Raw genomic sequence first — 27,369 nt, 5'->3', positions numbered from 1 at the left:
AATATTCAAAATCAGAAGCTCAAACAGAATTTTCCCTCTTGGATCTCAGCAACACCAGATCACAGATAGGGCTGCTGCTTTATTTGATTATTTTAAGTCAGGAAAAAAGCAGAATAAGCTAAAGGTTAATTTAAATGCCAGCAGTTTATAGCTGTGTAACAAACATTTCTTCACAACACCCAAAAAAAAAGAGAAGACTATTTTAAGATGATCAGTGTTTACATATATTTTATAACAGCTCCAAGAACTGGCTAAGCAAGTGATACTGGAAAGGAGAAGATTCTGAAGCATGGATGCTTCGTGTTTAGAAGCAACCTTACCTGGTTCGAGATCCAGCTGACAAAGATACTGTGATGTATTTAAAGTAACAACTACTACTCGTTGCTTAAGAATGTCTTCTTTCTGTGGCATCTGAAAGGTGGAATGTGTGCTTGAAATCAAACAGTACTGATGCACAACTGGGTGGACAGTCTTTACCCAGCGATTTCTGAAATATACCCTAGGAAAGAAAAAGGGCACTTCAGTTCTCTGCAGCTTGAATACAGGGGCAGTTGTACATTTCTAATGTTAATTCTATGGTTTCTGCTAAATAAATGTCATCTTTAGGAAGCAAGATATCACAACGAGGCAGAATTACATCCTGAAATATGCTAACATGTCTTGGGTTTACCTTTTGGTATTTGCCGCAACGTTCAACGGTTGCCAAGGATTAATTCACGTATGGAAATCTGGACATTTGGTTCATGCTGAGGGAGCTTGGAGAAGAGGAGCCTGAGGGGTCACTTCATTCATGTTTATAAAGATGTGAAGGGAGGACTGAGCCAGGCTCTGCTCAGTGATGTCCAATGATAGGATATCACTATTGGGGATGTCCTATCCCAGCTGTTGCCCCAACAGCTGCAAGCTGGAGCAGAGGAAGTTCCACATGAACATAAGCAAAAGTTTTTTCACTGTGAGAGTGACAGAGCCCTGGAGCAGGCTGCCCAGAGAAGTTGTGGAGCCTCCTTCTCTGGAGACATTCCAAACCTGTCTCGATGCATCGCTGTGTGACCTACTCTAGGTGATCCTAGAGACTGGGAGATTGGAGGGGATGATCTTTCAAGGTCTCTTCTAACCCCTAACATTCTGTGAGTCTGTGACCCTCATCCCAATGTCTATTTCATTGTAAACTATCAGGAAACTCCTTTCAAAGAGATAGTTCCTCAGCTGCAGTACAAATATAGCCCACAGATGGTCATGGCAGTGACAGAGCAGCAGTGGTCTGCACATTTCCTCAACTGCAGCCACAGAATCTTGAAAAAAAAGTCATGTCAAAAGACTTGAATAAAATCTTTCACTTCCTTTTACACATTCTCTAAGAACCAAGCAGGAAGCATATTCACCTTTTTACCATGCAAGGCCATAGTTATCATTCACTATATAAAAGAATGAGAAAACAGTGCCAAAAAAGATGGCTAAAGTCAAAAATCTCAGGATGTTGTCAGCAAAACTGGACTTCAAATATCTTTTCCTGATATATAAGACAATTTCAATCACCATATCCTGACATTAATGATGAATTTTCCTTCAAGAGGGATGAAATGTTCTGGCCAGTCTAGCTAAGGAGAACAGTGAAGACACAAAGACTAAGTCCCAGAAAGCAGAGTACAAGTATCTCCACAGAGGTCTACAGCAGTACACCGAAGCTCAGCAGCTGAAGAACTGGATAAAGATGAGAGAGGGCTTCTCTGTGGGGTGCTCCTCAAAGATAACCTCTCTGTATCTGAAGTGGAACAATTTAACTATTGTACAAAAATTAATATATAAAGTTATTTTATTTCCAAAGATGAAATTATTTCAACTAATTCCAGTTCTAAATACAAGGTTTATGCTGCTTGGTTTACCTGTTCATCATTTATTTTCCCCTGCACCCACATTACAAACCCCCAGATCATTACCAAAATGTATTTGGAAAGTGTAATTAATGCACCTAAGTGCAAAGCACGATTGCACTGGCTGGATTTTGGATACCACAACTCCACCCAGAGTTGGAAATTACAGCTCAGTTCTGGGTCACTTGAGACCACAAATTATTAGGATTATAACCAATTTGGCTTGTGAAAATCCAACTTTCATTTTGGCCAAGAAGCAGTAAGTTGAATGGCTTTTGAATTTGACAACACACCTGAAACTTCACATCCAAAGGTAAGTGCAGGAGCACACAGCACACTCCTGAGTCACTCTCAACAAGAACCTTCTAATGGTACCTCAATGTATTTATTATCAGCCAGCAAACTGGTAAGATTTGATAAACTGTTATTAAATCGATGTAACAACATAAAGTCATGGCCCACTAGCTGGAATAAGGTGGTAGGAGCAAGATAACCTCTGCTCTGTTCATCTCAGTCATTCAGTCACTTTCCCTGGGATTCCACAGGAGACTACAGGAAAGCTGAAGAGGGATTTTTCATAAGGGTGTCCAGCAACAGGACTGGAGAGAATGGTTAGAAGCTGAGGGAGAGTAGGTTTAGACTGGATCTCAGCAAGAAGCTCTTCAGTAGGAGGGTGGTGACACTGGAATAGGCTGCCCAGGACGGCTGTGGATGCCTCCTCTCTGGAAGTGTTTAAAGGCAGCCCTTAGGGAACCAACCTAGTTGAAAGGCAGCCAGGTTAGAGAGGATCATCTCTGAGATCCCTTCTGACCTAAGCCGTTCTATGCTTCGGTTTCTGCACCGTAGCTGAGGGCAATATTTCCCACCTGCTCACAGGAGCACCGTGAGGATTAATGAGTTTATTGTGAGTTTATGTTTGTAAAGCACTTTGAGATTCTTGGATGAAAGGTGCTATTGAAATGTAAAATATTATGGTTATTAGACATTATTATACCATGCACTGTCTTTTATTACAAAAATTCAACTGTGGGTGACTCACAGATTGGCTGACAGCATTTCAGACTGCATTGCTGCTTACCCAGTAATTTCTTTTATTTTGATGTGAGATCAAAAAGGTATCCCAGAGCTATTATTCACCACTGGCATAAAAACACCTGACAGATGTGACTACTTTGAAAATGTCGTGACATAAGTAAGTCACATTGAACGAGCAACTGCTTTCTCAGGTGAAATTTAGGATCATTAAGTCTCCTCTAATTTCATGATTAGAGTGAGGGTTTGTTCCTTAAAGTTAGAGGAACCCATTGCAAAAATGGGGATTACCAGTTGAACACAAATTGCAATGTTTCACCCTGCAACATACCCTTAATGACTGACTAAACAAATGCCTAACCTTTTAGTCTTAATAGCTGCATAAGCAAAGTACCTGAGCTGCCAATCCAAACATTCATCAGTACCTGCAACACATCAGACTGAAGCTTGAGAAGGACAGATTTAAACTGGATACAGTGAGGGTGGCAAGACATTGGACCAGGTTGTCCACAGAGGACGTGGATGCTCCCTCCCTGGAGGCATTGAAGGCCAGGTTGGATGAGGCTTGGAACAACCTAGTCTAGTGGAAGGTGTCCCTGCCCAGGGAGGCTCGAAATAGATGATCTTTAAGATCCTTCCAACCGAACCATTCTATGAACATATTTTAGTGCAGTGTAGAGTGCAGGCACCAAAATGAACAAAAACTACAGCTCCAAACCCCAGCCCCAGTTTACACCAGAGTCTGTTTTCTCACATCAAGATCTTAATTCTCAAGAAATTCAAACCTTGAAAGCTAAGGTTTACCCAAATCACAGGCAGTGAAATTACAATCAAATACACAGAGAACCACATTGAAATGGAAATCCCAGAGATTAGGGATTCACTCTTCTGCAAACAAAAGCACTGAATCTATCCACTGTGCTTACTAATGCTAGGCTGATATCTACAGAATCTGCATTTTGATGTGGAAATTTACCCCACTTTAAGCGCTAAATGTGGCACCTGGATGCCTACAACCAAAGCCCTCATTTCTGGGGACCTAAAGCTGGTGAGCTACAGAATGGAACTGTCAGCTAACAGGGCTATGTTTTGCTTCAACTTTCCAGACACTAGGTCAAAAAAAGAAATCTGCTCAAGTACTTTTATTCAAGGCCAGTCAAATTATTTCCTAATCTTCCATGTTTTCCCTTGATAAAACTCTACCAAAGTATCAATTTGTATAGCAGACACCATTCAGGGTGGAACTGCTCCTAAATCACTTAAGATACACTTCTAAAAGTTAATAAAGGGCAAGTCTAAAGTTAGAACTTCTGAGGGAGGATAAACAGAGTTTCATTTGCACTCCTACCCTACAAAAGCAACTTCTGCTATTCATGTCTCCTTACAACAGAGTGAGTGGGGACTAAATTTAAGCTCTTGGAAACTTTTCTCTGTTTTGAACTGACAATCACCAGCTCCTCCTAGTTCTAGAACCTGGATTCTCCCTTTGGGCTGTGCTCCACAGAACTCTTCTTGGATAAACTCCAATCTCAGCAGTTTCGTGCAGTAATTTCTCACCTGAAATCCCTCAAGCAAAGAGAACACAGAAGCTTAGAGGAAAAAGAACCTAGCAGTCAAATTTCATGTTTCTGTTAAAAGACCATTTAAAAAAAAAGAAAAAGAATATAAGTAGTCCCAAGAAGCCTGAAGAAAACTTTAACAGCATCTGATTTCCCCCTTCCATTTCTTTTGATCCACCTCCAAAGAGAAGCTCATTCTCACAAACAACTATTTTCCCCGAGATGCAGGAAACATGAAGAACCTGTCTCACAACCTAGAAGTTAACTTTTTTAATCCATTTTCCTTTGAGGGTAGCATAAAACAGAAGGTAGTTTCAAGGAAACAAAAATGAATTGGCTAAAGAGGCCCTTATTGTAGAAATTCATATTTGATAAGATAAATCAGTGCCATTTGCAGGACAAGAACTTCACTCCAGGCAACTTGGAAAAAAAGGGTAATGGTCCTTTAAAAGCTGCTGGGTCTTTGGGTTGGAGGGGTTAGTTCAAACTCTGGTTTGCTCCACCTGATTAACTTTCATAACCTGGGTATCTCCCGAAGCCACACATTAAACCTGCCTGGTTTTGGGCTGCACGTAGTACCCTCTGCATTTCTATTATGATCAAGGTGATTCAGCTGAGGCTATTTTCAACAGAATCAAATTTCTGAGGCTGCTGAACTGATAGTCAGCAATGGCATGTTTAGGAACAAATAGAAATATTCAAAGTACAGCCAAAAGCAGGATCAGCTCCTATCATCCCTACAAAAAACAGTGTCGTGGAGGCAGCTGCATTTGAAATATGCAAGCAAAATAACAGCAATAAACAGCAGATACCTCAACTACTGTGTGCCCAGAAACAGAGCAACCGCTGCTGCTTCCAGGGTTTTAGGAGATGGGGATAATCTGAGGTATCTAGCCACAGTGCTACCTCAGCAGCCTACCAGCTGCTGAGACACATTCACAGAGCAAAAGGGAAAAAAATTTGGAGCCAATTACTACTTCTTACAGCTCTGACTCACCAGCTTAAGGTGCCTCATTCTTCACACTTAAAATCAAGCGTCAGCACCTAACAGGAGGACTTAATCAAAAGCTCTTCCCAACTGCAGGTTAGGGTTAGGTTTCTGTCTATCAAAAACACTTCTGCATTAATTTACTTAAGCCTAATAAATTTGTTTCAGTGTCAAGTTCCTTCAGTAAGAGTGAGGGTTTGGAGTATGCCCCTAATAGAGCTGAACTATCTCATCGAGCCCAGTGGAATTTACTTTTTCCTGGGTACAAATTTGTTTATGGGCATCAGGACAAGAATTTGGCCTTCAGGCTTCACTGATATTTTATTTAGGTGAGGACTCAACAGAAATTCTCAGTGTTCATTCTGACTTTGCATTTTTCCCAAGGGCACAGAAAGTTGTTTTGTTAGAGGGAAAAAAAGAATATGTTTAAAAAAAAAAATCCCAAAGTCTGGGCTCCAAACTTTTGTGTGGGACCACTGACAGGAGAATTTATTTAGTGTACAGCTTATTGAAGTGTATGGAAATATTTACAAGGTTCTCAGAAGGCAAATGGTTTCCTAAGCTGTATCAAAAGAAGCAGATCAAGAGATGTGATTCTGCCACTTTGCTTTGGTAAGACCTCACCTGGTGTACTGCATCCAGCTCTGGAGCCCTCAAGCAGAAAGGACATGGACCTGATGGAGTAGGTCCAGAGGAGGGGTACAAAGATGATTAGGGGGCTGGAACATCTCTGTTACAAGGACAGGCTGAGTAAGCTGATGTGCAGCCTGGAGAAAAGAAAGCTCCAAGGAGACCTAAAGTGGCCTTCCGGGACCTGAAGGGGGCTACAAGAAGGCTGCTGAGGGACTGTTTACAAAGGCCTGCAGGGACAGGACAAGGAGCAATGGTTTGAAATTAGAGGAGACTTAGGTTGGCTGTTAGGAACAGGTTCTTTAGCATGAGGGTGGTGGAACACTACAACAGATTGACCAGCAAAGTGGTTGAGGCCCCATTATTGGAGATCTTCAAGGTCAAGCTCGAGAAGTCTCTGAGCAACTTGATCTAGCAGAGGATGTTCCCCTCTCCGCTGCAGGGGGGTTGGACTGGATGACCTTTGGAGGTCCCTTCCAACTCAAACCATTCTATGATTCTATCACAAAGTGCTTTACAAATCACCTTAAGAAAGTCTGTGTTGAAATACAGCCAGATCCAAGGGGACTTTTCAAAGATAAGCTGCCTTCTTTTCCTTGGCCAGATCTTTAGTGTCTGTAAAATGTCACATGGCAACTAAAGCCAGCAAACCCAAGAGAATTTACACCTGTTGTAAATCTAGCCCTTTCACATAACTTCATTGGCTTTACTGACATTGCATAAAATATGAAGTCCAGGATGGCTTTTAATAGCTAGCAAGTAAACACAGAGTCATTTTCTTAGCAATATAATGAACTCACACTCTGGCATTCAGAAAACGATGCCCATAATTTCAATAAATATATACTGAGCTGGCAGGGTACAGAATATTGTGATTATGGGTTTCTGCCCATAAATAAATCCTCCTTAGCTGCTTCTATGCAACTTCAGCCTCCTTCCTCTTAAAGCTTCCACCTCTTCTGCACTTTTCCATAACTGCTTTCCCCCAAATACCCACGGGTAAGTACCTTTAACCACATACACACTGACTTCAAGCTGACTTCTCAGAAGAGGCCAAACTACTTGCACATGATTTTCTATGACATCTAAATTTTGCTTCAGAAGAGCCTCAGTTGGGTAGACCCAGTGTTCAAATTATCATTGCAAACGAGTCAGAATCTTCTGGAACTAAAATACAGCTCAAATTCATTTTATCACAGTAGGTTTTAGAGGAGCATATCAAAAGTTTGCTCATTAGGAAAGACACATTGATCAATAGAGTAAGAAAAGCTTAAAAAAGGATGTCTTTAGTTTTAGTTAACAAATGACCCCCAAAATATGTCAACAACATTTCACATTCCTTTTAGTCTCTGTTTTTAAAAGCACTGTTGGTAATGCCAATATGATTTTACATTTTCAAAGTTCTTTAACTTTTGTTTTTCATAGACACCTTTTCTTAAGAATAGTATTTTATAGATACATAATAAGCCTTAAAAGAATACCTGAGAGGTCTTGCCTGGGGATTGCCTGCTTCTACATATGGATGTAAATAATCCTTTATGTAGAGATCAGCAGCACTATTAGAATGGGTGCAAATGAGAATCCTGCTGGAATAAATGGTGCAAATAAAAAAGCAATGAAGGAAACAGAAAACAATTCAAAGCAGTAGAATACAAAAAAAAGGAAACAGTGGCCATCTTCCTGCACATTTGTCTTAAAGAAACTAGTCACTAACCCAGCACAGTTTGCAGGACTTGGACCTTTAATTTGAATCCCTCACTTATGACAAAGTTGAAAGTTCAAACAGGTTTTCAAGAATTATTTTGTGATTATTAATCTAGGCTTGATTTTGAGTAAGGAACAGCTTTGATTATCTAGCACGCTGCAAAGCTTTCCATGTCAAGCAAATCACAGTCATTCTACACACTGTCCATTTTACTTACTTTTGCTCTAACTGGAAAACACAGGCTAAGGCTAGGAAATTACTTTATCATTCAAAACAATGAAGTATGGCTCGGGGTTGGGATTGTTTTTAAGCTGGATGGAAAGTCTCTAATTCTGCCTTTCACTTGAATTTAGATTAAGAAGCACATCATCTCTGCTAATTGAGCACCACTCTGCATAGCACCCCACCTCACCTTGTATCCTGTTGTTGGAGTATGTGCTTGACTGCCTGAGCCAGAGTGAAGGTTTTTCCTGTCCCATAGGGACCGATGATAAGAACAGGAGGCAGTTGTATGGAAAGTGGAGTAGTGATAGCCAGAACAGCCTCTTTCTGCTTCGCATTTAGTCGAGGGTCCAACTGCTCATCCCATTGTCTGCACAAAAAGAGGCAACAGGGTTTACACCCAGAAGCTATGACAGTCCAGAGTCAGGCAGAAATGAAAGGAGGCAAGATCCTAAAAGCTTTCAAGAAATTAAAGAGCCTATAGGCTGCGTTATTGATGGCAACCAATCCAGCAAAGCAATCACACACTTCAGTCACAAAAAATTGATAGTATTTGCAATAAATTAGTTGAGTTTTCTTTCCCCAGAAGGAAGTCTCAATTTACACTGTCTCACTTAACAATAATTAACCTGCACAGCACATATTTTACAACAGGTATATGCTGCACCATCACCAGATAACAAAAGCAAGCAGACACAAAATGATTTTCTCTTCCTATGCAAACTGTAACATTAGTCATGTTTCTTCCCTGCAGTATTTACATTGTCAACTTTAAGAGTCAACATTTACACAGCCCCAGGGCTTGGTAAAAGTCATCTAGGATGAAATTAAAAAGCAATTAAAAAACCTAATGGTTCCCAATTAACTACAAACTTCTCTTTCTTTTTTTTTTGGGGCATCATTAAGCCACATACCTCTAACGGGGAAGGAGTCTATTAGAAAGGGATTTTGCTGATACCAGCTATTCAGAAAATTCCAATGAGCATAAGAGGTTAAGGATTTGTAGACACAGTTTTTAATATTCCCACTGACAGATTTAAAAGTAGACATGCATAGTAAAAACCACCTGTTGCTGCTGCACATATGGCTGTACTTTAGTAATGTGATCTGCTTTGGTACAAGCCTCTTGCAGACTGGGGAAGTTAGTAGTAGTTAGCAACAGAGAGTAAACTAAGAGGAAATTAACTGAATCCCTAACTTTTAAGGCAGTTATGAGCATGAAACTAACAGGAGGTAAGAAATATCAGTAATAGGGATGTAAAACAAAAATAGAAGGAAAAGAAGGAAAGACAGTTTTGAGGCAGTCAGAAGTACTGACTCAAGGTAGGGCAAACCAAGCCACCTGATGGGTAAAAACATGCTCATTACACTGACTTAAATTGAGCTACAATCCTACAATCATCATATTCATCATTTGTGTTATAAAAATAGAAAAACACTATGGAAATAAACTCCATCAGCTGAACCAATACCTAAATTTATGTAAATACACATTTCCTGACTTAAACCAGAGAAGAGAAAAGTTCTAGCTCTGTTGACTTACCTTCTTTTTTCTAAAATCACTGCTTGCTTCCAGACTATTCTTAAACACTATTTCGTTGTAAGATTCACTCAGAACTTAACTTAGTCAGTGAACAAATTGTCACTGACCTTCAGGAGCTTTATAGTTTAACTACAGTTTAACTGTAGTTGAACTACAGTTAGCTAAAGTATAGTTTAACTAACCCCTTCTTTCTGCTGGTGCTGTCAAAGCTTTGGTGCATGCAGCAATCGCCCTCACCCAGAACACTGTTCCCACCCTTTATTCTCTCCGTTCTTCCTAAACTTTCAAAGACAAACTAAAACTTTTCAAGTCATTTCTGTCTTATATTATCTTGCTGTCTCAAGTTTCTGGTCAGATCTCTTTCCTTTTAATCCTTGAGCTATCTTCTGATTTGTACTGCATCACAATAACACTCTTAATTCTCACCTCCAAGACACCACAGGACTCCTTGCATACTGCCCGGGCTATCAGTTCCACATAGCTCTCATTTCCCTGGTTTCCAAGTACAGAAACCTCATACCTCTTTTATCCCTCCCTGTGCACCAAGAATACTGACCATATTCCCTGAGCAGCACAGCCTCACATTTCTCTTCCCCAAGTCTCCTCTTTGAGACAAACTATTTTCACTGCATCAGCTTAAGCTTCCTTAAGAGTATTTCTGTAACAGAGGTTTATCATTTTGTGAAGGAACCTGAGAGACACGTAGACAAAGAATCTCAGGACTGCCTACTAGTGCAATGTTGGTCCTTCCAAGACACAATCTCACACTTTTCCTAGCTATCCCCAACAGGGGCATGTCCAAATCCGAGCTCACTGCATCAGACTCAAGAAGTGCTAATGGACAACTCCTTGCAAACGGCAGTCTGCACACTTCAGATCCTGTGACAACAAACTCCTTGTAACTGGCATTTGCATTTTTACCAGGAATATTTTCAGGGAAGAGGAGCAGAGCAGTAAAAACCACAGCAGACTTGTTTTCTACAGCTACAACACAACTGCAACGCTTACAAAACCATGGCTCGACTGCAGGGAAAAGCAATCAACAGATTTGAGTCCTCAGAGGATCACTTTTCTTGTTTTATTTAGAACAGCTTCACTCCCTTCTCTGAACCACCCTCACCACTAATGAGGAGAAAGGCATGTGTCTTGTTCTAGGGCTGATTCCAGCCATCTGTTATGAGAACTTCAGTACTGCATTACCACACAATCTTTAATATTCAAGTGTTTGTATTCTTGTACCTGTTGGGACTCCAGGGTATGGTGGGAGTCATGCTGACATCTGGAAACAAAATACTGTTGTCCTTAATCCTGTCCAAGGCATAATGCATTTCACAGAGGGGTAAGCGATTTAACTGGAACTGAAGTTCAACCTGCAGTACAAAATGAATGGATAAATGAAGAGGTGAATCAAAAATGATTCATTTAGGCTCTTTAGACTTCACTGCATATGATACATTTTTATCTTCCTACAAACTGCAGCTTCTCAGAAGAAAACAGCAAATGTCATTCAAGCAAAAGCTCTGTGATAAAATTAACTTGCTCCTTCTTTTTGTTGTTGTGGAGCACAGAAAAATGCAGCATCTTCTCCCATGTCATTTTGTTGGTTGACTTTTAAGATTAGATTCCATTATATTTTCAGGAAAAAAAAAAAAAAGAGGGGGAAAACATTCTTGGAATTATTCTTTTAATACAAAAAACTACTCCTGGAAAATATTGGTGTCCCAAAGTACTGGTTTTTCACAAATAAAAGCTTCCATCCCTTGTAAGAACGACCTTGAGAAAGTGACAGGCCAGAAATATTTATGGATCAACAGATGAGAACAGGCTATGAGGACATGCTAAGGGAGCTGGGATTGTTCAGCCTAGAGAAAAGATGACTCTGGGGGGATCTTAGAGATGCCTTCCAATACTTGAAGGGATCCTACAGGAAGGCTGGAGAAGGAATCTTGATAAGGGTGTCTGCAATAGAACAAGGGGGAATGGTTTCATGCTGAGAGAAAGCAGGTTTAGATTGGATCTTAGGAAGAAATTCTTCAGTATGAGGGTGGGAAGACACTGGAATAGGCTGCCCAGGGAGGCTGCGGATGCCTCCTCATTCAGGATGTTCAAGGCCAGGTTGGATGAGACCTTAAATGGCCGAATCTAGGTGAGAGATATCCCTGCCCGTGGCAGGGAGGTTGGAGTAGATTATCTCTGAGGTTCCTTCCAACCTAAGGCATTCTAGGATTCAGGGACATAAATCAGATGTGTGACCAGCAGAGATAAACCCCAAACATTCTTTATTTCTAGTCAACTATTCTGGAATAATAGAAACTGTCATTTATGTTTAATTATTTCGACCCTCCAAAAGCTAATTTCTAAAAATCAGTTGCTTATCAACACATTCAGGTTTTTGTTCTCTCAATTACTTGTGGTTTAATGCTAGTAAATAAAAGATAATGCCAACAGGATTGTAGTACAAAGCCAGAAACAACACTCATCGAGCACATTAACATCCCTGATTAAATTCAGAGCTGAACAATGGGTAGGGAAATTAGTTTCTATGTACATAGACTAAGAGAGCAAAGAGAAAAACACAGTCCACACTGGAACAGGAGATAAAAGCAGCTCCTGGGGAAACACCTCATAAAAACATTCACTCAGATTATCACTTACACATATTTAAATTTGCAATTATTAAATCTCTCCAAAACCAATCTAATCTGATCAGAGCACTGTGCCAAAGAACTAGATCTTAACAACCAACACAGAAGCCTTGATACAGAATTTGACACAGATTTGCACTAACATAAAACAGCAGAAAAAGCCCCAAAGCTGAAGAAGTGATTGATGTACATTTTTAGGGTTTTTTTCAAAGCACTACTATTTATCACTAAATATTTATGCAATTACTGTGCTCTAATGAGCATTTGTGATTAAAGAAGGAAGCAATTTTGTGAGGTTCTTGCTCACTCTGTGGTTTGCTGGGATGGTGGCTCAAGAAGGGGAAGAACTGATTTTTTTTCCTCTCTAAAGTTGCATCCTAAAGTTGCACCCCAAGTGGATTCAACCTGTTTCTGTGCCAATTTTTATTCCCCCCTTACTTGGTATGTTCCTTCCAAAAGCATGAATTTGGGGGAGAGAGGGAGGGAAAAGCACAGCCAACATTAAGGCTGGAAATGCCTGAGACATCAGAGGAGATTTAGACTGGACATTAGGACAAAGTTCTTTGCTCTCAGTGCAGAACATGATAGCTAGGGTCCCTTCCAACCTAAAGCATTCTATGAGGGTAGGGAGAAACTGGAATGGGCCACCCAGACACACTGTGGATGCCTTGCCTCTAGAAGTGTTTACGGCCAGGCTAAATGGGGCCCTGAGCAACCTGTTCTAATGGAAGGAGTCCCTGTCCATAGCAGGGAGCTTGTAAGTAGATGATCATTAAGTTCCTTTCCTATTTCTGTTCTATGTAGAATGAGCTGTGAGCATGCTTACAGTCAGCCAAACTACTGGGCTGCTGCATCCTGACTGGAAAAGCACCCCTCATGTACCTGGAAAGGGGAACAGCAACACTTAACATTTCCATGCTCCTCCTCACTGAGCAGATCCACCTTACAGAAGGTGGTTCTGCACCACTAGTTAACAGATTTGAAGAGCAGAAATGAAGATGAGCTGAAGTTGGAGCCTCAGTAGCATTACACTGCTCGAGCTGCAATGCAGCACCCCACATCCACAGACTCACTGCGTTACAAGGAATCCTCTATGGTCATCTTGCTCAGGTCCCCCACAGTAAGCAGGAACACCTCCTACTAGATCAGGCTGCCCAGGACCACAGTGAGTCTGGTCTTTAATGTCTCCGGGGACAGGGCCTCAACAACATCTAGGGGTAACCTGTCCCAGTATTTCACCACTCTTACTGCGCAGACCTTCCTCCTGATGTCTAACCTAAATCTACTCTGCTCTAGTTTCAAACCACTGCCCCTCATCCTATCACCACAAGCCCTTCTAAACAGTCTCTACCCAGCCCTCCTGTAGGTCTCCTTCAGATATTTTACTCAAGAAAAGTTACCCCAGAGAAATGCCACAGAGGTGACACTGTCATTCTAAATGTATCCATATGCCCAAAGCAAAAACTTGCTCTCAGATCTATTAATTTTCTCCTCCAGCACTCCCTGATTCTCTGTTAGGCAGTCTGTTATTACTTAATCACACTTTAATCTCATTATAATTACTGCTACCAACCAAAAGTTCAAACACAAAGCAATACCAGAATATACTTTTGTAATTATCTTTTCTGACAATTGACATCAAGATGTTAAGAAGTCCTTGTCAGCTAAAAATTAATCAAAACCAGAAAAAAAGGTTAAAAAAGCAGACAGTCACTTTTCTAAACACAACAGACCTCATTTAAAGCCTCAACATCTCTCATGAACTTTCTCCTCTATGCAGGAATGATGTTGCCTCCTGTATTTAACTACTTGTTGGGTTTGACACTCCTTTATCTGCTCGTAAAGTCACTTCCCACCACAGGATCACACCTGAAAACTCTCTAGTGCCTCACTCATGCTTACTGCTCAAAGATCATCTCCTTCACGAGGAGGATTTGCAAAACACAGCTCTTAGCATTTCCTTTTCCTCCTAGTACATTTCAGTATTACACTGTTCATGTTATTATCTAACATGTAAAATCAGCACAAGCTTTGCTGTAAATCAACAGTGTTTGCTTGCTTCAACACAGAACCCAGCCATTAACTTTGGGTCTCTGCAGATGTAAAGACACAAAATATTCATTCTGGCTATCACATTTTACAGCAAGATGTAAAACATTGAAGAAAAGGGCACTAACAAATCTGTTACAACTCTCAGCATGGACTTCACCAAACTGATTAAAACTGTTAGGAAAATTTCTTTTTAAACAGCATCCACAAACACTAAAGAACTCTTCTTCACAGAGAGAGTCATTTCCCATTGGAATGGGCTTCCCAGGGAGCTGGTGGAGGCACCGTCCTTGGAAGTGTTCAAGAAAAGCCTGGATGAGGCACTTAGTGCCATGGTCTGGTTGACTGGATAGGGCTGGGGGCTAGGTTGGCCTGGATGATCGTGGAGGTCTCTTCCAGCCTGGTTGATTCTACAATTCTATGATTCTTTTCCCCACTGGTCTTCAACAGCTACCTAGTTTGGCACTTGTAAAGAATGACAGCACCAGCTCATCCTACCCAAGAAAAAAATGTCCAGGTAGCAGGAGTTAGCAAGATATTCAGTGGGTTTGGGACCAGAGGGGAGGGGGTGAGTAGAGCTGGTAGAGGAAAGCTCACAAACTACACACGACCGTTCATCTGCAAGATGAAAGTTTCCTTTGTAAGTTTATACAGAGAGGGCTTAAGACTCTGACAGACCAGAGATGTAAAAACAATGCCAAATCACACTTTCAAACTCGTGAGATAACACAAGTAAGAATCTGCAAGCAATGCCTAATCGTTCCAGGAGAATTTTGCCAGGAATTGAATTCACTCAAAGGTATTTTTAATCTGCCTCAATTCTAAAGTACTGATTTCCAAGTAATGACTCATACATACAACACACACACACAGAGAAATGTGTGTTTACACATTAAAAGATGTCACCTATCTGAAATTCTCATCCATGCTCTGCTTTCTGTATTTGATGCTAAATAACAAAATGCCTTTTCACATCTCCAAGCAATTATTTGGGGTGGAGCTACAACAGACGCAGTGCAAACAGTTCCCATACCAACGCCACTTCCACTCTGGCTTACCTGCATTTCACAATCTGCCCGAAGATTAAGTTCTTCACAGCATTCCCTGGATACCCTCAAGAAGATATAATCCTTTGTTTTCTCCTCAATAGCTGCTTCATAAACCTTCTCTTTGGTTCCTTGGGTCTGTGCTGACTTCTCTTTAGTGACAGGCAATAAATAAACAGCATTGACTTTGGTCATCACCAGCCGTCCAGCCAAAGTGTCTTCCGAAAGCGTTTCGGTGAGTTTAAAGCGGCCAAAAAGTTGTCCATTTTGGGCATACTTTGCACCTCCAGAGACACCCGTGAGCATGAAACTTGCTACAATCTGCAATTGCACTTTAATGTTGAACCTAAGTTTAAAAAAGGAAAAAAAAGGCATAGTGTCAGTGCAAAACAATGCTCCCAAGTTGAGAAATTTCAAGCATCCAGACTGAAGATCCACTGCCTCACGTTTGGAATATATAACTTCAAACAAATGTAGCCTTTCCTAAGTAGGACTTGAATGTTTACACATTTTCCTTTTGATTATAGCCTACAAAACATACATCCAAAAGAATAAACATCTCTGAAGCTAAAAAAAAACAACCCAAGCCTCACAAGAGAGAACCAAATTAGATTTTGCAGAGAGCAATATCAGTTTAGGGAGAATTAGAGTCGCTGTGCATGTCCCACAGCAGCCAAAAAAATCTATTTAAATAGTTTGTATGCTTAGGTGAGGTATCCAAGCAGGCAAATAACAGAGTAAGATTGCTGTTTATTTCATCTACCCTTTCCAGGCTGCACATCAAAGGTGGTGAGCTACGTCTTAAAAGGTAAATGGTATTAAACCTATAATTCAGAGGGATTGATTAAAATGCCTCCCCCCCCAAAAAAAAAAAAATCAGAATGTAGGCATTAGAGATAATTTTATTTGAAATGAGGGAATGGCATCACTGGCTCAGCTACAGAACCCATCTATCCACAGAATTCCTATTAGCAGCAAGTTCCTGCTGTATTCAGAGAGGTAACAAATTCCTCCTTTGTAGTTCCCAATTTCCAGAAGTCACATGCAGAACACATTCAAGTGACTTATTAACCACACTTTATCGACCTCGTACCAGCCCACAATAATCTCCTCCTAGAGCCTTTGAGGTTTTGTTTAAACAGATTGCTTCAACCTGCTTTTATAAAGATTTTCACAAATGAAATAATATCTCTCAGAAAAAAAATAAAACACTCGTTTTCTTATAATACTTCTCATGCTCCTGCTGGGTTTATTTAATCTGTCATTATTACAATTTCTTTTAATCTAATAAACTGGTAATTTATCACTCAAGCCCTGCAGTATCAATAATCATAAGCCTGTTACAATGAGATCCAACATTTTAGCTCGCTTGGGTAATTAAAACATCTAGCAACCCAACCAAAGCTATTTTTACTTCATGTCTGGCAAATCCTGAGGCTTGCACAGAAGCTGCAAGTTTGCCCCCCTGTGGTAAGAGTTCATAGAATCATAGAATTACAGAACCAACCAGGTTGGAAGAGACCTCCAAGATCATCCAATCCAACCTATCACCCAGCTCTATCCAGTCAACTAGATCATGCCACTAAGTGCCTCATCCAGTCTTTTCTTGAAGACCTCTAGGGACTGTGACTCCAGCACCTCCCTGGGCAGCCCATTCCAATGGGAAATCACTCTCTCTGTGAAGAACTTCCTCCTAACATCCAGCCTATACCTACCCCGGCACAACTTGAGACTGTGTCCCCTTGTTCTATTGCTGGTTGCCTGGGAGAAGAGGCCACTCCCCACCTGGCTACAATGTCCCTTCAGGTAGTTGCTGCTTTACATAATACAGGCACCAAGTCACAGCCGAATTTCACACTCCTCCACTCTTGGAAAGCAGGAAATGTCTTCATAGTGAACATGGAATGTTTGGTTCAGCAGTAAGCATTAATGCTGCTGCACAACACTCACAAGCATGTACCTTCACAAACACACTGCAATTAAGTGTAATCACAGCATCACAGAATGTTAGAGGCTGGAAGGAACCTCAAAAGATCATCCAGTCCAACCCACCCTGCCAGAGCAGGCTCACCCAGAGTAGGGTGCACAGGAATACATTGAGGTGGGTTAGGAATGTCTCCAGAGAAGAAAATTCCACAACTTCTCTGGGAAGCCTGTTCCAAGGCTCACAAATAAAAAGTTTTCCCTCGTGTTCATGTGGAATCTCCTCTGCTCCAGCTTGCACCCATTGCTGCTGGTTCTGTCACTGGACATCCCTGAGGAGAGCCCTTGCAATCTTTATGAAGATGAATGAGGTCACCCCTCAGGTTCCTCTACTCCAAGTTGAAGAGCCCTAGCTCCTTCAGCCTTTCCTCAGCAGGGAGATGTTCTACTCCCTTCAGCATCTTCATGGCTCTGTGTCAAGCCAAAACAAATCCCAAGGTTCTCTCTGCACAAGTGCTGCACTATCCAAAGGAGCTACCAGCAAGTCAGTAACATCTTGAGCTGCTCATCTCTCATGCAGCTGATTGTTAAAGAACTACGCAAAACACTGAAGGGAGCAACCCAGATGTCAGCATTGCCAGTAAGATAAAATCATCTGCTGTTGGTGAATTTATTTTGTTAAAACTTTCCTAAAGTTTAATCTTTATGATGCTGAATATGTATCAATCTCATCTCAAACTCGGATTTGTAAACTTGGGAAAGAGCATTACTGCCATTCTGAGCTCAGGCACAAGTTAGTGTCTGCGTAAACGACTACACTGAATCTACTTTGCTGAAGGGAAGCTCGTGTTTATAGCAAGCAATTTCCATTGAGTAAGCTGACACCTTCTGGCAAACTCTTAAACTACAGAACCCTCTAAGGATTAGCGTTTTAAAAAAATCCAAACTTGCTTTTTTCATCTATTCCTCATCCTTGCTGTGCAGGTTTATACAAACCAAAGGTTTTTCAGCCAGGCTTATTAAAACCTTAAACTCATGTTTCCTCCTAAGCATGCAAAATCCCAGCCTAACTGCACAGTACATGAAACTAGCTAAAAACCAGGCTGATGTTCAGATCTTAAACCACAGAAACTACTTTGAAAATTATTTTAATGTATTTTAAGCTAAAGCTCTCTGAATCCAGAATCAAGTCCCTTGTAACTGAGTTTAAGACTTTTTAAAGTCACTGCAAGCTTCATCCAATACTTTTCAGCAGTTCCACTCAGGTAATCTCGCATCAAGTCTGAAATGGCTTTATGAGAAAGCATCAACATTCTGGAACTCAAGGACTCCCTCTGACCTGCATTGCAGACTGTCATGTTTTCCTATTGCAGACTGTCATGTTTTTCCAGCCTTCTCATAAGAGACCACATTGACAACCCTACTACTTTAACCATACACACACAGACCTCTTAGAGAGCAGCAATTCATCAACTTTTTTACTCCAGGCACCACTTCAGAAGTATTACAACCCACTTGCAGTTGTATTTCTGGGCCCAGTTGTAGGCTTGCAACCCTGACACTTCACTAGAGAATACCAAGTGTGTGATCTCAGCCACAGAGGACCAAGAAAGTGTGCTAGTTTGAGCCTCGCTGCAATAAAGTGGGTCAGCTGCAAGATCAAAAGAATAATTCTGTCATCAACACTATCAAAACAGAAGATTTTAAGAACATTATTAAAACTTACTTTTAACCTGCTAGAGAAAGAAGAGCAAGAACTTATTACTGCACCAAACAGTCCAAAGGGGAAGCATTACACACAAGATACTCCTACTCTTTAATTTCTACATACATGCTGCTCTTTGGTTTCCTCTAAGGTATGACAGTGTCATTCCCAATGTGAAAATTCACTCAGTAAAAATACTGTTTACTTTAAACCCACTTTTAGTTTTAAAAAAGCCTTAGAGAAGTTAACCTGACTGCCAGCATGTCTGATGGAGAATATTTCTGCATGCTGAGGACCGTGTTCAAGCACACGATTCCTTCATCTGTTAGATTCCAGCTCCAGAGCAGAGCACAGCAGTGATGAAAGATGTGAAGAAAATTAGTTCGAATACACTGCCCTTCACCCACGATACTAAAAAGGAAATGGAACTTTTTTTTCTGCTTTAAAAGCATTAGAAATACAACTACTCAACAGCATTTTCTTCCTTAAGTCTGGAGGGCCATTCAGCTGAATCTCTGTATCTCCAAGAGTGGTTTATCTTTAAAAGACATTTCTGATCTGGAACTTAAGTAACTGATAGAACTGAATGTGGTATCAAATGAGATTAAAGGCAACTTACACCTTTTTGACTTTCCATTCTCAGCAGTGCAACACCTCACAACTCTCATATACCACACAAGTGCAAGAACCATTTTTAGCTTCGAATACTAAACTACAGGAAAAAAAGCCCTGTTGTGAGCTTCTCATGTATAGACTCTCATCTCTTTCCTAAACCTGTATTTGCTCATGCAGCTAATCCACTTGGGTAGTATGTACATAATACCTAAAGACAGAATAAACCAAACAATGTATACAATATGCCTTTTATTAGGAACTTTTATTCAGAAGCAGGGTTTCAGCATATTCAGAGAATAAAGTCAGCTGCCACATCATCGTAAGATTGGAGTTTGAACCACCCACGAGTTAACCTTTCATACAAAGATTTCATATATATATTTCAAAGATTTCACCAAGGCACAAAAAAATGACTCCTATCATTAACACTTTTTTGGTGTTGAGAGCCAAAAAAAGGATAAACAAAAATAATTATTATCCAGACATGAACAAAACATCGGACAATAGCTGCTGAGTCTCTCTATCTGTAAGCACAGTCTGCCACATACCATTTGTTTTAAGAGTAATTCACTGAAAACTCATTTAAGTGCTTCTGAGCTTTACGAAAAGTTCCCACACCCAGACCCTCACTCAAAATCATTTCCAAGAAACAGGAAGACAGAGTACCTTCATCAAGAAGATAGGTTTCATTAAAAGAGCTGCCATCCTCATTTTGACAGGACAACAAGAAATACCAAAGAAATACTTTTACAAAGGTATCACTTACTTGCTAACTTCCTTGTACTGTGCTATTTCCTCAATATAAAGGAGGTCATGTAGCCGGGACTGATAGTTGGTCTTGGTCAATGATTTGTCCAGGACAGATTGTGTAAATAGCTGGTCAGCAGACAGAGGGATTTGGTATCTGGTAAGAAGGCTCTTCTCCAATTCAGTAGTTTCATTAGGCTCAAATTCTACAATAGTCTTAGAAGTAGAATCCCAACGCTTAGCTGTTGTTAGTAGCTGTTGCCGTGCATGCATCAGGTATTCAAGATCTGCATGTAGATACATAATAGGGAAAAGAAATCAGTTCAAATCCTTTTATGTGCTTGGTTTACACCAAAAAAAACAAACCACTGCTAAAAATAATCCCATTAGAGACAATGAACTAAACACAAGCTTACAACAACTTCAGTAAGTTCATTGTTAGTATTTACTATCTCTGTTTTTCATGTAAACACAGAGAGCATGCAGGCTCTCAAACAATATCAGAAAGTAAAATATTCTATAGATAGGAAATAGAATGAATACAGACAAAGAACTTAAACAATCACAAGCCACTTTTGAAGGACTTGGCATTGCAATCTGCTTTCAAAGCCTAGCTGCACCATCATCTCATTTCAAGGACACACAGTAGTGAAGAATCTTCCAATGCATACTAGAAAATTTAGAAGGTAATATCAACTGTGCAAGTTGATAAATTATCTGGTAAGAAATCATTCCATTTGCCATACTGTGAAATCCTTTTAAAAACACTCTATAATACCATAATATGTGTTCCTCAGACAGCTACATTAGATAGCTAAAGTTAGTTTGCTAGCAAAGACATGGGAAATGGAACCTAGCATGATATGAAGCTATAATATTATAGGATCATAGAATCAACCAGGTTGGAAGAGACCTCCAAGATCATCCAGTCCAACCTAGCACCCAGCCCTATGCAGTCATCTAGACCATGGCACTAAATGCCTCATCCAGTCCTTTCTTGAATGGTATTGCTTAAATGACAAACAGAAGATCAAGCACTGTCTACAGCCACCCAAAATACATCCATTAACAAACCCATGCATATATGGGTTACATAAATGTGCATGGGTACATGGATGTAACAAATCCATCAGTTACAAAACCACTCTGACAACAGTCCATCAGTTAACAGAACTGCAGTTAAATTGCAGAGCTGAAAATATTTGGCATTTACAGAAATAATACATTAAGATCTCCTAGCTTCTCTGAGTAAGATTCAAGATAGGTATCCAGGATATCACACCAACGCTGAGAACTGTGCAAAACAGGCATTTTCCAATTCAAATGAAATACTTCACATCATCCTGACTGTCTATTCTAAACAAAAAGGTAACAGACTTTCAGCACAAGAAATCCCAGTTCATCTTGACTAGGACTACAGGAATGTAGCTCATCTTGGTTGTTAATCTCATGTGTTCACACTTAAATATCCACCTCAAGCCTGAATCATATTAGTAGCTACAATTGTATGGCAACAATAAAAGTCCATGTCTGTGTGGCTTCTGTGTTTGAATCATCTCGCCATAAATGAAGCTTTCTCTGGTACTAAGCATACCTCAGATGACAAAAGCTCGATAATTATGCTAGGACTGAGGTCTTGTCTGCCAGAAAGGCTTCCACTGGAAGCCCAACATAAACAGTTCCTGACACAGACTCTGCATAGTGAGCCTTTCTTAAAAAGCATTTTGTACATTCCCAGTGCACAGAAAACTTCTCTTCATTATTTTTCCATAGGAAACAAAGGTTTTAAAATGCAGAACTGAGTCTCCTCCTTTATCATATTTTAATGCTGACCTTTCTTTCTTGTCCAGCTATCTAGACAAGGCCCTGAATTACATGCAAATGCAGAGGCCTTGGGCATCTTTCTGTCTGAAAAGTGCTTCCATGAAATTCCAATTCACATCTACCAAGAAGTAAAAGAAACAAGGAATTGAACACATAAATAACAGAGTAATCCATTTCACAGAATCACAGAATTATATACCTGCTTACACTGTTCTTAGATTACCTGAGCAGAAAGCCTAGGATCTTGGACTTATATTTACCTGTAAAGCACCAACCACTCTACATTTGAAATAAATATTAATAAAAACCTGCCTGAAGACTTCATTATCCCTCTGTAGAGACAACAGTATGTAAAAACAGAAATTTCAGTAACTAATGTTAGAGGAAGCTCTCACAGTATCATTACTTCACATGGACTTGAAATGACTATCCCTTGTCTGTGGCTGTTTGAGCTGATCCTCTAGCTCAGACATAGGGGAGAGATGAACATTCCAGGGATAGGCCACATAAATGGCAACAATAGATAAATTAATATAATTTCATTGGAGCATCAAGAACTTAATGTCTAGAAGCACAGTTTGTTCTCCCCCTTCTCCCGCTGGCTTCTGCTGCTGCAGCTTCGCCTATCTTCCCCGGCTGCTGTTTTGGCTACTGCTGCTTCTGCTGCTTCGCCGCCGCTTGACCCCTCTCCCATTTCCCTTAAGGTTATTGTATTGTTTTTTTTTCCCTTCCTTCCTTCTCTAGTTATTATTTCTCTTTACATTGTTATACTTATACTATAAGAAAATACAATTTCATCTTTCCCTGACTTTCAAAAAGAAGGGGGGTTTGTGTTGTGAATTTTCTTCCCAGGGGAGGGATCAGCCCAAACCCGGGACACTTGTCCCACTTTGGTTAGGAACTAGTTTAAGCCAACAAGGACCCAGACCATAGATGGGTTTGACAGTGCCTCTGGCCTTGCAGGTAAGTTATTGCTTGGTTCTCCTGATTTTAAAACGGGTTTGTAATAAAAGAATCCCACTTCTCCACAAACTGAATGTCTTAGAAGCCTGTCAGCTACGATTACCCACATTGTTACACAGAGATCACATAATAGCCCCCGAAAAGACTGCAGCCTTGGTTCTGAGAATAGTTTCTCCTCAGCAACACAAGTCTCTGCTCTAAGAGACATTGCACAACTTGTCCAGTCTTCCTGTTCTTGGCTACAAGTACTTGGGTCATCTGGAAAGATCAGTTCATGATCTTTGGCATTTACTATATATGGTTTCCTTTAGTTAATACTGCCAACGTTAACCCAGTAAATGAAAACAGAGGCCAGCAGTAGAACACTGCTACATAGTTTCATCTTTTTACATTGTTTTTTTCTTCTTCCTGCTTACATCCCCAGTGCTACAACTGTTCCTTTGGTGTTTACGTCTCTCAAGTTTTCATCAAAAATCACCATGCTCCATCCCACCCCCTTGCTTGCTGCCAAGTGACACACTGACCTATATTTAGTTCTCTTTCAACCATAAATCAAAATGCTTTCTTCTTTTTTTGCCCCTCCTTGAACATCTTTCAATTTGTTGACATCTTTCTGATAATGGAGTTACTTCAGGCTTGAACTGGGAGGCACAGATCAGTTACACAAACAGAACAGAGCCCTTGTAACATCTAATTGTTGATTTTTTACTTGAGCATACACAAAGATAGTCACTTTTTTCTATGTTTTCAAACCTCGTATCAACAGTAATTTATTCTGTTACAAGCCTAAACTTTGTCTCTTGCCTTAGACAACCCTAGCCAGAAACTGCAAGGAGAGGAAGAAAAAGACCAAGCTGTGCTGGTTTGAGGCCAGAGTGTGAGTTTCTCTTCTGCCTTGATCTATGTAGCCTAACTAATCATTCTGCTTCTAACCCCTCCCTTTCCAAACTCATTTTGCACATAAGGTAAACTCTGAGATAAAGTAGAGGGGTGGGAAGAAGGTGGGAGGGTGGCTGGGAGCCCCTCCTGGGGACTCTGGTTTCTGGGAGGGGTATTGTGTTTCTGTATTACTTTTAACTTGTATATAGCTGTAAATATTGTAATATATTGTAAATATCTGCTTGTCTGTTGTGCAAAGCTGTGAATATGAAGCTTCTTTCCTTAACTTCCAGCCAGCTGAGCCTAGTTAGGGTGATTTCATTAGGGAGGGGGTAACTCCCAAACCATCACACCAAATAAAGACCAAAAACACTCCAAACCCAGCCCAAAAGAAAACCAAACCCCAGCAGCTTGCCAGTCCACTTTAATTAATGAATTACCAGTATATTCTTACACAGAAGCACTCCACCTCTCTACTGACCATTTTCTACATGTTTAATGCTTGCATCAACACTATTATAAAATCATAACCACACTAACTGCCAGTGCTGTCTGAGACACACCAAACTCTCAGCATTCTGACAAGACCTAGAAGCCACATCCCAACACAGAGTCATACTCTACTCATAACAAGTTATACCCCAGTTATCTGCTTTATTTTGACTATCATTACTTATATACAATGAATGTACCATATACTAAAAGGCATTTGCCAGCTGTTAAAACAGATGTTGTCCTGATCAGAAACATGAAAAGGAAAGAGGTGGCATGAAAGATTTCCAGGATTACATACAAACTTGTTAATACATTACCTTCAGTTGAAGCAGCATCAATCATCACTCGTTTCATGAGGACTGGTTCTAATCCAAAGTCAAACACAACGGTTTGGCGAAAAGTTCCAAAGATTTCTGTGTTGAAGGCTATACTGACTTTGTAAATATAGTGATCTATTCCATTCTGGACCATCTTGCCTCCTATCCATTCCTGGCAATTTTCTGGAACTTCCTGTGATACCTGGGTAGTGCTGTCTCCAGCAGATATTGCAACGATACTAAAATGTGGACGATGGGCATCATAAAGCAATGCCACTCGATACAGCATTCTTGCAGGCTAGGAAAAAAAAATGCAAAGGTTGAAATGACAGTTGGAAAGCTGAAAAGATTTCAGCATTATGTTCATGTGCAACCAGCTAACGAGAGCTTCTAACAACTCTCAGCTTCTCAGAGCAGGCACAAGTGCTGCCTGCTTTCGAGAAACCTGGGCAGTTGATACATAATCACAAGAGCTGCTGGGAAAAGAGAAAGAGAGAAGGGGTGGTGCTAGGAAGTGTTTCTATTTTAAGAGTAATTATGCAATTGAAACCTTATTCACAAAAGGTTATGGCCTGCATTCCAGTTATTATGGACTGGCTTTCAAAAGGTAAGTAGTCCTACCTTACAGGTGAGAGCAAATGTCCATGTCTGATGAGATTTTTTGGTGGTGACGGTTACCGACAGCTCAGGGTTATGTTCTACTCTCACTCCTTCTACACATTCACTAAGCTAGATTAAAAGAAAAAGAAAATTAAACTTCTGCAGGCAGTATCAAAGTAAAACCATTCAGGAAAACATAGCAATTTTTAAATAGAAAGTGGAAAGAATGGTTTCCTAGGTTGTGCAGGATTGATGCAAGTCCAGCATTGGTACTAATGAAAATATGCACTAATTGAGAGAGGCAAGCTAGCCAAATATACCAGATCATACTGTGCAAGGAAAGAATACAGCCATCTAAAGACAGTCTAGTGCAGGACTTGATGTGCAAAACTCAGCTTAGTTGTAAATGTTTACAGTAGAATGTGACTTCATTTGGCCCAAAGACTGCTCCTGCCAAAGACCTTGGATCTCACTGACAACAATGAGACTACAAAAGACACCAGGAAACTTGAATCAGGCTTTCCCCTCATCAATGCACCTTGAAGAAAGTCCAGTCTTTGGATGTGGCAGCAGTTTCAGATGGACTGAAAACTTCTTAGGGTCAGTGGCAAGCAGAGCTGGTCAAATGCCACAAAAACATTCTCTGGAGTTACAAACAGCTGCTAATTTTGATCACATCCATACCCCTTGCCCTTTGGTATTCAACTTTTATGACCATCTGGGGGGAGTGGCTGTTCTTCAGACAAGTGCCTGCAGTTGCAAGCAAAGAAAAAGAGTCATGCACAAACAAGAGGATTCTCCACTAAGCTGTGAAAGCTTCATCATTTATTGTTCTCCAGTTCAGAAAGTTCTGCCATCTAGTCAAAGAACAGGGACAATACCATGAGACTTGGCTGACACATCTCCCACGGCGAATACGCAAAATGAGCACGCTGTGATTAACCCACAAGCTGCAATTCACAAACTCCACTGAATTCCTAATAAAAAATGAGTAATCTGCAGAAATAAGCCTAAGTCTCTGGTGCTGTTACAGGAAGACATATCCAAAGATGGAAAGGGGAGCAAATTGGTTGGAGAATTTCTTGGTAAGCGGTAATTCAATCAGCTCTGACAGTAAGGGCCAAAAGCAGGCTTGTCTGTTAGTTTTAAATGCAAGCAGATAGGGAAGACGTGCATTTTCCTTACCACTTTCTCAGGAGATAATGAATTCATCCATTTCTCAATTAAGGTTTCCATGTAACTGCCTGAACATTGCTTGTTTTCTTTCTGCTGTTTCAATCTGATCAGGCGGGACGCGTATCGTTTCTGCCACTCTGTTAGCTCTTCCTGGGAATGTGCTGAAGTACACTGTGCACCGTACCTGCAGATCCCTTGTTCTAGAAATCTGCAGAAAACAGGACAACAGATTATGCCTTGAACTTCTCCATCTCCCAGTTATACCAAAGATATGTATCCAAATTTAAAGCCAGAAGGACATTCTCTAAGTTCCGCTCTCAAAACTCAGAGAATCATCAAAGAATCCTAAAATGGCTTAAGCTAGAAGAGACTTAGAGATCATCAATTCCCACCTCCCTGTCATGGGCAGGGACACCTCTCAACTAGACAACTTCTCAAGGACTCATCCAACCTGACCTCCAACACCCCCAGGAAAGAAGCATCCACAACCTCCCTGGGCAGAGGGACTTCCCACCAGCCTCGTACTGAAGAACTTCTTCCCCAAATCCAGTCTAACCCTGCTCTCCCTCAGCTTCAAAGCATTCCCCCTAGTCCTAATGCTAAACACCCTTATGAAAAGTCCCTCTGCAGCCTTCCTGTAGAATCCCTTCAGGTATTGGAAGAGAGGTTGAAGGTACCCCTGGAGTCTTGTCCTCCATATGCTGATCTCACAGTATCACAGTATCATCAGGGTTGGAAGAGACCTCACAGATCATCAGGTCCAACCCTTTACCACAGAGCTCAAGGCTAGACCATGGCACCAAGTGCCACGTCCAAGCCTGCCTTGAACAGCTCC

At 40.7% G+C, this 27,369-nt stretch overlaps 1 protein-coding gene across 4 annotated transcripts in view; it reads right to left on the bottom strand.

Moving 5' to 3' along the window:
* Positions 1 to 27,369, bottom strand: part of HELZ (helicase with zinc finger) — a 98,036-nt gene that overhangs the window by 39,816 nt on the left and 30,851 nt on the right. For 3 of the 4 annotated variants that reach the window (XM_064150601.1, XM_064150604.1, XM_064150602.1), the window contains 9 exons: positions 26,544 to 26,742; positions 25,380 to 25,487; positions 24,759 to 25,056; positions 20,300 to 20,567; positions 15,303 to 15,636; positions 10,790 to 10,920; positions 8,198 to 8,377; positions 7,562 to 7,666; positions 321 to 499 (listed from right to left, as the gene is read on the bottom strand). In XM_064150601.1, coding sequence (XP_064006671.1) covers positions 321 to 499; positions 7,562 to 7,666; positions 8,198 to 8,377; positions 10,790 to 10,920; positions 15,303 to 15,636; positions 20,300 to 20,567; positions 24,759 to 25,056; positions 25,380 to 25,487; positions 26,544 to 26,742 — 1,802 coding nt within the window. The remainder of the gene's footprint in view (positions 1 to 320; positions 500 to 7,561; positions 7,667 to 8,197; positions 8,378 to 10,789; positions 10,921 to 15,302; positions 15,637 to 20,299; positions 20,568 to 24,758; positions 25,057 to 25,379; positions 25,488 to 26,543; positions 26,743 to 27,369) is intronic. The other variant, XM_064150603.1, reaches the window with a different exon arrangement.

Source organism: Pogoniulus pusillus, chromosome 11 (assembly GCF_015220805.1).
Source record: "Pogoniulus pusillus isolate bPogPus1 chromosome 11, bPogPus1.pri, whole genome shotgun sequence".
Taxonomy (NCBI): Eukaryota; Metazoa; Chordata; class Aves; order Piciformes; family Lybiidae; genus Pogoniulus; species Pogoniulus pusillus.
The sequence above is the reverse complement of the archived record's forward strand: the minus strand, read 5'-3'. Positions and strand labels throughout refer to the sequence as shown.